At 39.7% G+C, this 13,701-nt stretch overlaps 2 protein-coding genes across 3 annotated transcripts in view; one reads left to right on the top strand and one right to left on the bottom strand.

Annotated features, from left to right (window-relative positions):
- The window catches only part of ubl7a (ubiquitin-like 7a (bone marrow stromal cell-derived)), a 1,205,533-nt gene that overhangs the window by 550,618 nt on the left and 641,214 nt on the right, over positions 1–13,701 (top strand). The window lies entirely within an intron of this gene.
- cpeb1a (cytoplasmic polyadenylation element binding protein 1a) overlaps positions 1–13,701 on the bottom strand; it is a 171,216-nt gene that overhangs the window by 148,415 nt on the left and 9,100 nt on the right. For both annotated transcript variants that reach the window (XM_051920796.1, XM_051920795.1), the window contains exon 2: positions 3,988–4,159. In XM_051920796.1, the coding sequence (XP_051776756.1) occupies positions 3,988–4,159 (172 nt within the window). The remainder of the gene's footprint in view (positions 1–3,987; positions 4,160–13,701) is intronic.

The following is a 13,701-nucleotide window of genomic DNA, read 5'->3' as shown; positions in this document are numbered from 1 at the left end:
GCACATCACACCCATCCTGCTCCGTCTTCACTGGCTCCCTGTGTCCTACAGAATCGAATATAAAATCCTACTAATAACCTACAAAGCTTTAAATAACCTCGCACCAAACTACATCAGTGACCTCCTCCATCACTATGTGCCTGCCCGCCCACTAAGGTCCTCTGATTCTGGTAATCTTGTTGTGCCCCCTCACTAATCTACACTCCATGGGTGACAGGGCCTTCAGCTGTATAGCGCCCAGACTCTGGAATGACCTACCAAAATTAATCAGGTCAGCTGACTCCATGAATTCCTTTAAAAAACAACTCAAAACTCATCTGTTCAGGAAGGCTTTTAGCTCTACTTGACTTTATTACCTTTCTCTCAGTTTACATCTCTGTCAAGATGCCAATGTAACCTGTATGTGTGTGCTAGACCATCAATTATGTTGTCTGTTTTTTTTCAGAATTTACTGTCTTAATCTTCTTTATTTATTTATCTGGTTTGTACAATGCTATATACTGTATATTCTGCCGTTCTTTATTATATTCTGTAAGTGCCTTGAGCATGGGAAAGGCGCTATATAAATAAAATGTATTATTATTATAAGATGAAAATACTGCTAAAAAGAAAAAAATTTTTTTTTTTTTAAGCAAACTTCGTTTTCTAAATTTCTATATTGTTCCCAAAACACAGAACTTGGGAAATAACAGTTCACTTAATTAGCCAAGGAGTCCAATTAAAAACAGAAGCTGGTCAGAACAAAAACCTGCAGCCATAGGGGGTCCCCAGGACAGAGTTTGGGAAACACTGATTTACACTATAGGGAAAATGGGCTATGGGCAGGATAATTGCTCATTTTAATTTTAAAATGGACACAGCAGGTTTATACCTAGCATCTTGCTAAACACTATAAGCCAATGCTGGTTAAACTAGACAACTTTGAGACAAACATGTCACTAAAGTAGCACAATGCCTTGAGAATGCTGTAAGACAAATTATGAAAGCAAAAGAACTATCCTCAACAGCTCTGGAGTCTGCCATGGTATGACTAAATGACAATGGGCAGAAAAGCTTCATTGGTTTACTGGCCTAATGCATATATTTTTTTTTTTCTCTCTGTAGTCTTACTGAATGCATTGTACTCTTAACAAAACTCACTGGCTGTCCAAACTCATGCCTACAGCTCAAGACAAAAATTAACTTTGATTTTGATGTGGTTTGTTTCCTGGTGCTATAAACTTGGGGGTATAGAACAACAAAAATATTGTCCTTAAACATAAATCCACAATTTAAGCATTAGGAAAGCATCAATCTGTGTACAATTTTAGCACAATTGCTCGAATCAAGTTTGTTAGGGCAGATACCAACATGTGATTGGATACATGAATACTGATATGGATTTAGATCTCTTAAAAATTTAAACTAAGCAAATACGTACATAACCAGATGCAGAGAATTATTATGTTCCATATTAATTGCCATCGTTGGTATTTTTGTAAATTACATGATAGACCAGAGGAGTTACCTATTCTTTATTAACAAAAACTCTGTAGGCTGTGTTCAGGGAACAAATAATACATTAATATGTAGAGAAGACACCCATAATGCATATGGCATTAAAGAAAAAAATGCTTTACATAATTAAGCGGTCAAGTTGTTTAATATCCTTCTGTACTCTCCTGAAACAAAGCTTAATTTGAAAATGTAACTTTCATCATTTGTCTAATTATATACATTCTCACACACAATCAATTATTGGCAGTTACACTATAAAACTACACACACTTGTAGGTTAGTTTTTAATCATTAATTGTACTATAGCTTTATTTATACAGGTTTTTTCCCACCCCATGTACCACCTAAACATTTTTAATTATGCAGTACTTGTTTCTTACAACTTTCTGTACAACATACAATTATCACAGTACAAAACCTTTAAAAAAGCCATTACTCATCTCTTAAAACATTTTATGAAATTTTGATCAAGATTAACATGCTTAAAGAATTCACAATTAGACAAATTTTGATGTTAGGCTAACAAGCCTATTGTTTACCAAGCAGCAACAAATTCATTCTTTCTCCAATTGAAAATGTGAGCTGCTCTCCTTAAGCTCATTCATGATCCAAACACAGCAGTTTGTTTTAATTAAAGGTCAAAATAAAAAAGGTGAATTCAAAAGTAGCTTTGTCATTTGTGCAAGATGCTTTCAGATAAATTTCCCTCAGTTTACTACTCCTTTAATGTAAACGCTAGTACAATCTGTCGCTAGTAAAGTCTGCGCTACCTAATCAGAAATTCACAGCAAAAAAAGTGTGCCAAATCAGGTACCATTATATTTATTTATACTGTATATATAGCGATTTTCATGACATTTGGTACAAGCACCACATCCCCGTTTTTGAAATTACAGTTGGCCAGTTCCGAGCGTCAAATGGATGATATCCATACAAGACAAGCACATTAGTGAGTCTTCATTGTTTATTTTTTTTAAATTACTAGGGGGTTCCGCCCCCTGTGCACTTCGCTAGCCCAACCTCTGGTTTGGTTAACTGGATATACTATTTAAAGAGATTTTCATGGGAATTGTTACATATTCTTTGCAACATAGAATCGAATCGCTTCTCCATGATCATAAATATACACAACCGAATTGTGGTTCCTTCGAAATTAAACTTGTCATAGCTTTGTTACGGGACCATAGATTCTCAAAGTATATGGCCCATTATTGTGTAAATCTATGTTTTGAGCACTGAATGATGCGAACGCGAACACTGTAGACTCAGATATTTTGCCTGTAGTGTTTGTGGATTTCACTTTCAAACAAATCTTAATTCTTGTGCATATGCCTCTTCATTGGGAGGCAACAAGAAAACAATTCCCATTTCCCTGATGGCAACATGAATAAAATGATCTATGAGTCTCTCAGACTTAAACTTTAAAGCCTTACAATATCTACACACTTCTGACATCACCTATGTCCAAATATTCAATCTATTTTTGCTGCTCCGTTATTTCACTGAATAATAATTTTCGTTTGTGCTAATGCAATCTTTGCTTTTTTTTTTTTTTTTTTGAGCCTTTTGAATTCCACTGCTTTCATAACCTCTAACCTGCTCTGCATGTGAATCGCGCCAACGTTTTTGAACATTTTTATGAAGTCTTATTTCTGACCCTGATAGGACCTATGAGGTTTTCAATCCCACTTGGTCCGGGCTGATTATTACTTTCCTTATTTTCAGAATTTGCACATAGATTGCTCTTTTTTGCATTCTTCGCCATCTCTCCAATGCTTTTGGGTCTCTTTCAATGCGCTGCTATTCGATTAGTCATTGAAGTGTCATTTAGAACGTATAAAATTTAAAAGCTGAGAGCACATGAAGTGTTTCTGCCAAAAGCATTCCAACAACAGAGGTTAGATGTCCCGTGATCTTGTTTTAAATTGGTTGTTCTCGCGGGTCGTCAAAGTGTCTTTCCGAAAAAGCCACATCTCGACCCAAGATTTTATAGAAGAGATATTTTTCTCAAATAATAAAAAAATTCTCCAAGGCAACTCTGTGTATTTCAGCTAGTACCTTGGGATAAAGGAGCAGTACAACTAAATTACTGCTAAGCTTAGAAAAACTAGATAAAGTTTGTTTGGCCAAATCAGCTATCACGATAGTCTTTTCTTGGGGAAATTGGCCCATTTACATTGGCATCAGTAAATTTAAGTCAAGTGGAGATCAAAGCTTACAATAGTGAAAGGATACAAAAGGCAACTTAAGCTCTGCTCTACAGTATGAGCAGATGTCTGACAAATGCAGGCTCTTTCCTTAATGAAATAAATTTTAGTTACTACAAAGAAGAATCACAAGCAGCTTTGGTACTCAATTTCTGTTCGGTGAGAGGTTAATACTGCTAAACTGCTTATGTATACAAGCTTTTAAAATCGATCTTTGCAACAGAAATGAATATTGCACTTCTCAGCTGGGATAAAACTAAAGGTATTCAAGAAAAAAACTTACCCGACAATTGATCTCTTCTACCCTTATTAATGGGTGTAGTACATACACCAGTAAAATCAAGCGAGTTCCCCAGCATTGTGTTCATTCGGCGGAATATATCAGCATTACTGCAGGTAGACAAAGCTGGAGCATCCGAATCCCAGTGGTCATGAGATTGACCAAGATCATCTTTCTAATGCAGACAAAAAAAAAAAAAAGTTACCAATTAATGTTATTAAATTTAAAAACAGATTCAATATGTATAGATTAAATGGCTTCTTCCCATTTCTAAAATAATGCAGGAATTAAAAAAAAAATGTCAAGCTACACTGCAGTGTTGCATTTAGCCATGTGAGGACAGTTATAGTAATGAATCAACCCAAAAATTTGTTTTGTTTGGGTACTTAATTTTGTCTCGCATCCAAAATTACATAAACAGGGATAACAGCCAGTAACCAAGCCACAGGATGTATACTCCAGTTCATAGACCAGACAGCCAACCACTGCACCAACTAACTACTTTAACAGAACAGGCACTACCAGGATTAATTTGTACAAACAGGTCCTCAAGATCAGCGTTCCACACTATTAAAAGGTTTTTCAAAGAGAACTCAATAGGTGGAATCACCCTGTTTTGTAGCCCAAGAACCTACAGAAATGGTAGCAACCTAGATGAAAGCGAGTAGCCTTCACGAGCACTACTGATAGATGATCCTGCATGATTATGGTCACCACCTTTCAGCTTAAGAGACACTTGGTTTAGGAGGCTAATAGAAGTGGGGGAAGATTTACAAAAACACTGAATTTCTCATCAACAAAATGTATCCATGTGCAATCACACAAACCATACTATGAAATTACTGTAGTTAAGATGAGTTGCAGGCAACCAGACATTTGCCTCCAATAAGTATTTCCTGAGTTACTGTAATTAGAATGCACAGTACATAAAATTACCTCATTTATGCAGTGGTATCCCAATTTAAAGCTTAAGCCTGGACTCCCTTTGGATTTCACAAAGTAAATGGACAGCTTGATTTGACTATGTTCATAATAAAAATTTGTTGCGGTAAAGTCAAGCATTGTTGTAATAGTACTAATATTGACCTGCATGTTGCTTGACACAACCTGGAGATAAACTCATGGTGCCAAGCAGCAAACCCTGAACAACTAAGATTCATGCAGTTGTGATAAGGTAAAACATCCATCCATCCTCTTCCGCTTATCCAAGATCAGGTCGCGGGGGGGCAGCAGCTTGAGCAGAGATGCCCAGACTTCCCTCTCCTTGGCCACTTCTAGCTGTTCCAGGGAAATCCCAAGGTGTTCCCAGGCCAGCCAAGAGACAGTCCCTCCAGCGTGTTCTGGGTCTTCCCCAGGGCATCCTCTAGGTTAGACATGCCTGGAACACCTCATCAGGGAGGCGTCCAGGAGGCATCCTGATCAGATGCCCGAGCCACCTCATTTAACTCCTCTTAATGCAGAGGAGCAGTGGCTCTACTCTGAGCTCCTCACCCTATCTTTAAGGGAAAGCCCAGACACCCTGCAGTGGAAACTAAATTTCAGCCGCTTTTATTCGCGATCTTGTTCTTTCGGTTACTACCCACAGCTCATGACCATAGGTGAGGGTAGGAACGTAAATCGACTGGTAAATTGAGAGCTTTGCCTTACAGCTCAACTCCTTTCTCACCATGACAGGCCAATGCAGAGCCCGCATCACTGCGGATGCTGCACCGATCCGCCTGTCGATCTCCCACTCCATTCTTTTCTCACTCATGAGCATGACCCAGAGATACCTGAACTCCTCCACTTGGGGCAGGATCTCGCTCCCAACCCTGAGAGGGCACTCCACCCTTTTCCAGCGGAGGACCATTGTCTCGGATTTGGAGGTGCCGATTCCCATCCCAGCCACTTCACACTCGGCTGTGAACCAATCCAGAGAGCTGAAGATCTCTGCCTGATGAAGCAAACAGGACAACATCTGCAAGAAGCAGTGACCCAATCCTGAGCCCAACACCAGACCCCCTCAACGCCCTGGTAGGGCCCAACTCTCACCAGAAACGGGTTTGACTTACTGCCGGCAATGCGGACCAAGCTCTGACACCGGTTGTACAGGGACCGAACAGCCCTCATCACTGGGTCCGGAACCCCATATTCTCGGAGCACCCCCCACAGGATTCCCTGAGGGACACGGTCGAACACCTTTTCCAAGTCCACAAAACACATGTAGACTGGTTGGGCAAACTCTCATGCACCCTCCAGGACCCTGCCAAGGACATAGAGCTGGTCCACTGTTCCACGACTAGGATGAAAACCACACAATTCCTCCTGAATCTGAGGTTCAACTATCTGATGGACGCTCCTCTCCAGAACCCCTGAATAGACTTTTCCAGGGAGGCTGAGGAGTGTGATCCCTCTGTAGTTGGAACACAACCTCCGGTCCCCTTTCTTAAAGAGGGAGACCATCACCCCGGTCTGCCAATCCAGAGGCACCGTCCCTGACGTCCATTCGATGTTGCAGAGGCGTGTCAACCAAGACAGTCCTACAACATCCAGAACCTTGAGGAACTCCACGCGTAGCTCATCCACCCCCAGGGCCCTGCCACCAAGGAGTTTGACCACCTCAGTGACCTCAGTCCCAGAGATGGGAGAGCCCACCCCCGAGTCCCCAGGCTCTGCTTCTTCATTGTTAGTGGGATTGAGGAGGTCTTTGAAGTACTCCCCCTACCGACTCAATGTCCTGCGTCGAGGTCAGCAGCACACCTTCCCCACCATATACAGTGTTGACACTGCACTGCTTCCCCCTCCTGAGACACCGGATGGTGGACCAGAACCTCCTCGAAGCCGTCCAGAAGTTGTTCTCCATGGCCTCCCCAAACTTCTCCCACGCCCGAGTTTTTGCCTCAGCAACCACCGAAGCTGCATTCTGCTTGGCCTGCCGGGACCTATAAGCTGCCTCCGTTTTCCCATAGGACAAAAAGGTCCTGTAGGACTCCTTCAGGTTGACAGCATCCCTCACCAGTGTCCACCAACAGGTTCGGGGATTGCCACCATGACAGGCACTGACTACCTTGCGGCCACAGCTCCGGTCAGCCGCCTCAACAATAGAGGCACAGAACATGGCCCCTTCGGACTCAATGTACACCCACCTCCCTTGGGACGTGGTCAAAGTTCTGCCGCAGGTGGGAGTTGAAGCTACTTCTGACAGGGGACTTTGCCAGACATTCCCAGCAGACCTTCACAATACGTTTGGGCCTACCAGGCCTGACCGGCATCCTCCCCAACCATCGAAGCTGAATCGCCACCAGGAGGTGATCAGTTGACAGCTCCGCCCTCTCTTCACCCAAGTGTCTAAGACATGTGGCCGCAAGTCCGACGACACGACCACGAAGTCGATCATCGAACTGAGGCCTAGGGTGTCCTGGTGCACATATGGACATCCCTATGCTTGAACATGGTGTTCGTTATAGATAATCCGTGACAAGCACAGAAGTCCAATAAAAAAAAAAAAAACAAACACAAAAAAAAAAAAGTAAAAACAGAACAAAGTCTTGTACATTTTATTTTCAAGAACTTTAGTCAATACAGGTTTCCACAACATGATTCAAACTCTCGATTCGGAGCATATTAATCTGTATGACCTACATCTATCAACGCTTTGTTCCGAGACATTTCCCAAATAAGAGTCTAGAACGGAATTAAAACAGTTACTCTAAAGCAGAAAGTTGCCCTAACATGCAATTCATGGACTTTAGGAGCCACACAATGTTACAGTACCATCAAATAACTCAATGGTGTTTATCTTATGTCCTATAAACCTTAGTTGTGCATGAAAGTCATAGCGGTGTTAACATGGTCAAGCTACTTCATGAAGTCACTGAGGAATGGGGAATTATAGAAAAAGGCAGCATTAAACAACAAAGCAAACAAATGCTTTTTGCAGCTCACAAGGTCAGCTTGTGTCACATTAAAATGTGAGACACACAGGTGGCTCAACGTGCACTCAAATTAGAGACTGGTCACTGGGCTTTTTCATCCTATGACACAACAAAAGCCTTCATGTTTGGCACCAAAAGCAGAAATTGTTGACTTTCTATAGCACAAGCTGGAAACCCATGGCACCCATGTGCCAACCCAGTGGAGTAGTACACATTATATGGCTGAACATTTCCTTAAGCAGCAACCAGCAATCACTGCCGCACTACTGTCCCCTAAGGAGACAAAGAATACGAAAGCCACACGCACTCAGAATAAGAAATTAGAGCTGGATTTTTGCCAACAAATCCGATTGATAGTGATTTCCAATAACCAATATTAGTGGGACATTAACTTCCATCACTAAGGTGGCTCAGAGGTTGAACTTTTTACAAAAACTAAAGAAATATTTCCCAGCCAATCCTAGTACAATTTTACAAAACCATAATTGAAAGTGTAATCACATTCTCCATTGCTGTCTGGTTTGCTTCAACAATCTACATCAAAACAACAAAAAAACAACCATGTTGAGCACCGCTGAAAAAATTGGCTGTGCTCTTCCTTCTGCTGCAGACCTATATGCATCCAACATCAGCAACCATGTGAAAAGGATCACTATGGACTTCTCTCCTCTATCACCACTTGTTCTAAACTCCTTTCTGGTAAGCACTTACGGTCAACTAAAAACAACAGACACCCATGTTTATTTTCCAGAACTATATCCCTCACAAACCAGTAACTTAGCTTGTACAGTGTGTGTGTGTGTGCATGCTAACTTATAGCCTACAAGACTCAAATGTCACAGGCCAGATTGAACCAAAAGCGCATTTGTAATGTATGCTGTAGAACAGATGCCATAAAAATGACAGAATTCTAAAATAAATTGATACTTAAATATTTCAAATCTTTTGACAAACATGAGAAGCAGTTCAAAGTATAAACTACTCCATATAATTTCTTAATGGCAACGTACAAAGGGCTGTGAAGCTTAAGTCAGACTCATGAAATCGGAGTCGAAAGCAATTATTGGGTTACCGACTGACTAAATTTAAATTGTACTATAAAATGTTATTGCCTGAAGGGTCCTGGGCTGCTTCAAAAGCTTGCATATTGTGATTTTTAGTTGGCAATTAAAAGTTGTCATTCTGCTTGCCTTCTCATTACATCCATATTGGTAACACTGTACAACAACCTACTACTATAAAATCTTAATTTCCAATTTCACAGTATCACTACTAGTACCATGAGGTGATACCTGGACCCTACAGAGGTTGCACAAGTAGTCCAACTTCTCCAGGATGGTACATCAATACGTGCCATTGCCAGAGGTTTTGCTGCGTCTCCCAGCAGTTTCAAGGGCATGGAGGAGATTCCAGGAGACAGGCAGTTACTCTAGGAGACATGGACAGGGCCATAGAAGGTCCTTACCCCATCAGCAGGACCGGTATCTGTTACTTTGGGCAGTAAAAAGTTATTTACTGATTCTTCAATTTAAGCTAAATGCTAAGTAACCAGAAAAATCAAAAAACCGATCCCTACATAAAACAGAAATGGAATATCTAACTGCTTAGGCAAAAACAAAAGTAGAGAGATAGAATGAATGTACCTGAGCATTGCCAGAGCCCTACAAAATGACCTCCAGCAGGCCACTGGTGTGAATGTCTGACCACGCAGACAGACTTCATGAGGTTGGCCTGAGGGCCAGACGTCCTCCAGTAGCCCCTGTGCTCACTGCCCAGCACCGTGGAGCTCGATTGGCACCCTGTGCTTTTCACAAATGGGCAGGTTCACTCAGAGCACGTGAGACGTGAAAGGGTCTGGAGAAGCTGTGGAGAATGTTATGTTGCCTGCAACATCGTTCAGCATGACCGGTTTGGTGGCGGGTCAGTGATGGTCTGGGGAGGTGTATCCCTCGAGGGACACACTGACCTCTACTAGACAACGGCACTTTGACTGCCATTAGGTATCGGGATGAAACCCTTGACCCCATTAAGACCTTATGCTGGTACAGTGGGTCCTGGGTTTCTCCTGGTGCATGACAATGCTCGGTCTCATGAGGAGAGAGTATATGTCCAAGAGCTCGGGGACACCCTGATCCAGATCTGGGAGGAGATCCACCAGGACACCATTCATCTTCTCATTAGGAGCATGCCTCATAGTGGTCAGGAATGCATACAAGCATGTGGGGGACATGCATTGCAGCAACTCGGTCATACTCCGTAGTTTGTAATTTCGGCAAAAGGGACTAGCCTGCAGCATCATTTTTTTTCCACTTTAAATTTTCAGGGTGTCTGATTTCAGCCCTCTGTAGGCTGATATTTATTTTAATCCAACAATGTAGCATCCTTTTGTTCCTAACGCATTACCTAGTCCATATCAGTATAGATATCCAGCATCATTTTTTTTTTTTACCCCCAACTGAGATCTGATGTGTTCTCAAAGTGTTCCTTTAATTTAGTTAATATTTTCAGTTTTATTCAAGGTGCATCTGCAAAGCATGTACTGTTTGAGGCTCCTACTTGCTGCATAAAAGCAGCAAGTGAAAACTAATGTGACCTGAATACATTTATTACACCTTATTTAAGACACCGTCAAGTCAATTGCCACCTTAATGAAAGGTATGTTTTGGCTGAGCTTGAGGCATCTTACACTGCTAACGTTTACCATTTTTAAGCAATTACAACAAAGGAAAAAATGTGGTAGTTTTCCAATGTTTTTAATGCCAAAAATATTAAGCACCTATCACAGCAAGTATATTTCTCATTTAAAGCAGCAATGGACCACAGATCTCAGGTTTAAGACAAGGAAGCCCATCCATTTGACTAATGGTAAAACCACCAACCATAACCATAAGCCCAAAAATTATTGTTTTTAGCTTTTTTTTGTTGGAACGAGGTTAAATATTTGTCTAGTGGTTCAGAATTCTCATTCAGAACTCGGTTTGGATTAGATTTTTGCCTTATGCTGTTTGATTAGCCAGATTTGATCAATAAATGGAAATTAAAAAAAAAAAAAAAAAGTGAATCAGGCAGGCAACTTTGGTTTTAAATTCTGATGCCCAAGTTGTGATCTCTAGCAAATTCAAATTCAGTTTAACAATTTAATGGTACGCAAGACAGTTTAAGGTACACCCTCAATTCACCCAACATCTGATCACGAACAGTATACAGCACATCTGCTTTAAGTAATGCTCAATATAAATTATGCAATTTAATAGTTTAAAACATGTTGTGCTAAACACATAAGTACATTTTGGAATACATGAAAATTATATCCAGGCTATAGCATTGCACCCAAGGTAATACACATTAAGTGGTCTGCTTTGTTCTGTACAGCAAAAGTGTGTATGTTTATGCAACAGGCAAGAACAATTGCAGGTTACTTTTAAAACTTTCATAGCATATTCAACAACATGTATGTTATAAAAATAAATCTTAACTGGTTTACAGTGCTTTATTCTGTTTTTTGGTTTAGCTCTATCAGGCGATTTTAATTCCACAATTTTTTTTTCTTTTTCTAAATTGTGTACAAACAACAAACCACAGAAAGTAATGTTGAGCATTGAATGCCATTACAAACAATGGCATGCAGGAGGACAGTTGATTGGTTCTATCAAAAAAGTTTACTATGATATAAGGGCATATGCCTTTTAGATTTACCATATATGCACCAAGGACACTTCTTTGCACGCCTGACCCACAAGGAACATACCACCACTCTGCGACAGCACAAATCTCATTGCAAAGGTTATGTAAAACCTAAAAAATAATGACTGAACAGTAACCTCAGCCTTTGAGGCCCATCCAGTTCCAGGTTTCACAAACAAATCACTTCTGGAAAGGTTTTGCCTTCGGTAGGTTCTGGAAAAAGCCTGCAAGCTGTGGTTCCATCTAATACAAATCACTGATTTTAGTCAAAGAGCAAGTTTCAAGTTATGTTATTATATTAATTAGTACCAATGGCTCATATGTGCTCTCATCCAAATAAAACTACTGCTTTTTTTTTTTTTTTTTACTGGATTACTTTTACATGCAACAACAAGCCTATTAAATCTATACTGCAAATGTTGTACGTTTAAGGCTAAACTATGTTTTAGGCAGTAACTTGAAGCATACTTAACCATTTGGTCAAGTTCCTCACAGTACATTTGTCTATGAAGATTCCTATATACAATAGTTTGTCATGTCGGTAAACTAACATCTGAAAACTCCCTGCACAAATGTTCAAGTTTTTTTTACCCTCAACAGTTATAGGCACACTAAAAATTTTACCCAGATCCCAAGTCATATTATAATAAAGTCTACATTACCCCAAAAGTGAAAACCAAAGAAAAGGCAAGCTATAAGACACGGTTGTGTTCCATTCTGGCACATTCACAGTATTAAAAACAACAGCAAGTGCTCAACAGGATCATGGTAGTTCTAATCACAGGACACATCTGTCAAATGGTTAATGTTCTGGCTTTTTATTTTTATTAACACAAAATCAAGGCCCCTCTAGGATTCTGCATGGAAAGCGACACAATAGGAAGCTCATCTTTCAATATTTATTAAAGTCTGTAATAGTTTAAACAGTTGGGTAACTAGATGAATGCTGTACTTCCTTTTAAACCAGTTTTTTTTATATTTTACACAGTGCAAGAGAATAGCACAATGTTTCACTTAAATTGCTTTTTATTAAAACACACCTCCATTAAACTTTTGCACTCATAAAGTAGGGTTGAACCATTTTGGAAAAAATCTAATTGCAATTTATGATTTATATAAAAAAATTGCAAATTAAATCTCAAAGTCAAGCTTCATTCAATATTCACTGTGTGATAGAATTACCATTTTAGATTCCATCAAAACACTAACCACTTTATATTCCAATGAAAGGATGACTTACATTCTTAATTGGCACAGAATGAATCAAAATTATAAAAGCTAGATTTGTGGCTCAGGGGAAATATCTAAACATTCATAATTTTTAATCAATAGAAAGTTATTTACTGATTCTTCAATTTAAGCTAAATGCCAAGTAACAAGAAAAATCCAAAAAACTAATCCCTACATAAAACAGAAATGGAATATATTCTAACTGCTTAGGCAAATTAATTTATACAGAGAATATGGTGTACTGTACATTCGATTTGAAATCAATTCATCATTCAGCCCCAATATAAAGCTTAATAAAGGAGTATGTCAAATAAGATTTGGTGTGCCATGGTATTCAGTTGCTATAACCTTGACCTTCAAAATGGAAGGTTGAACATAACTGTACTTTGTACTAGTGCTGGGCTGTATGACAAATTCTGTATCACGGTATTTTTCCAAGATTGTACCGGTTTCACGGTATTCAACGGTAATTTTTTTCCCATGCATGAGTTAATCACATTTTCCACTGCAATTACTGCAGTAGACTGGCTAAGAATAACCAATTCCACTGTCATGAGAATTGTACATTGTACAAAAAAAAACATTTTAATGTGCACACAAGTATTAATACAGGTTTGCATGGCTCCATAAAGTGATAGTTTTCAAAAGGGGGGGGAGGCACTAATGAAGAGAAGGAATCACACTGCATGACAGTTGCTGTCAAAATATAGAACCTTTTTATCGAACAAATTTTGCAAACCGCTTAAACTAAAACTTTAACAAATTGTCAACCATCCAAAGAGGCATTCAGTTGTATTGCACTGAACATGTCTTAGAAAAGGAATAAATGGCAAATTTTTTGTAAACCAACTACTTTGATAATGTTAATCTCTGTCCACTGACATGTTAA

This window comes from Erpetoichthys calabaricus, chromosome 17, assembly GCF_900747795.2.
Source record: "Erpetoichthys calabaricus chromosome 17, fErpCal1.3, whole genome shotgun sequence".
NCBI lineage: Eukaryota > Metazoa > Chordata > Cladistia > Polypteriformes > Polypteridae > Erpetoichthys > Erpetoichthys calabaricus.
The sequence above is the reverse complement of the archived record's forward strand: the minus strand, read 5'-3'. Positions and strand labels throughout refer to the sequence as shown.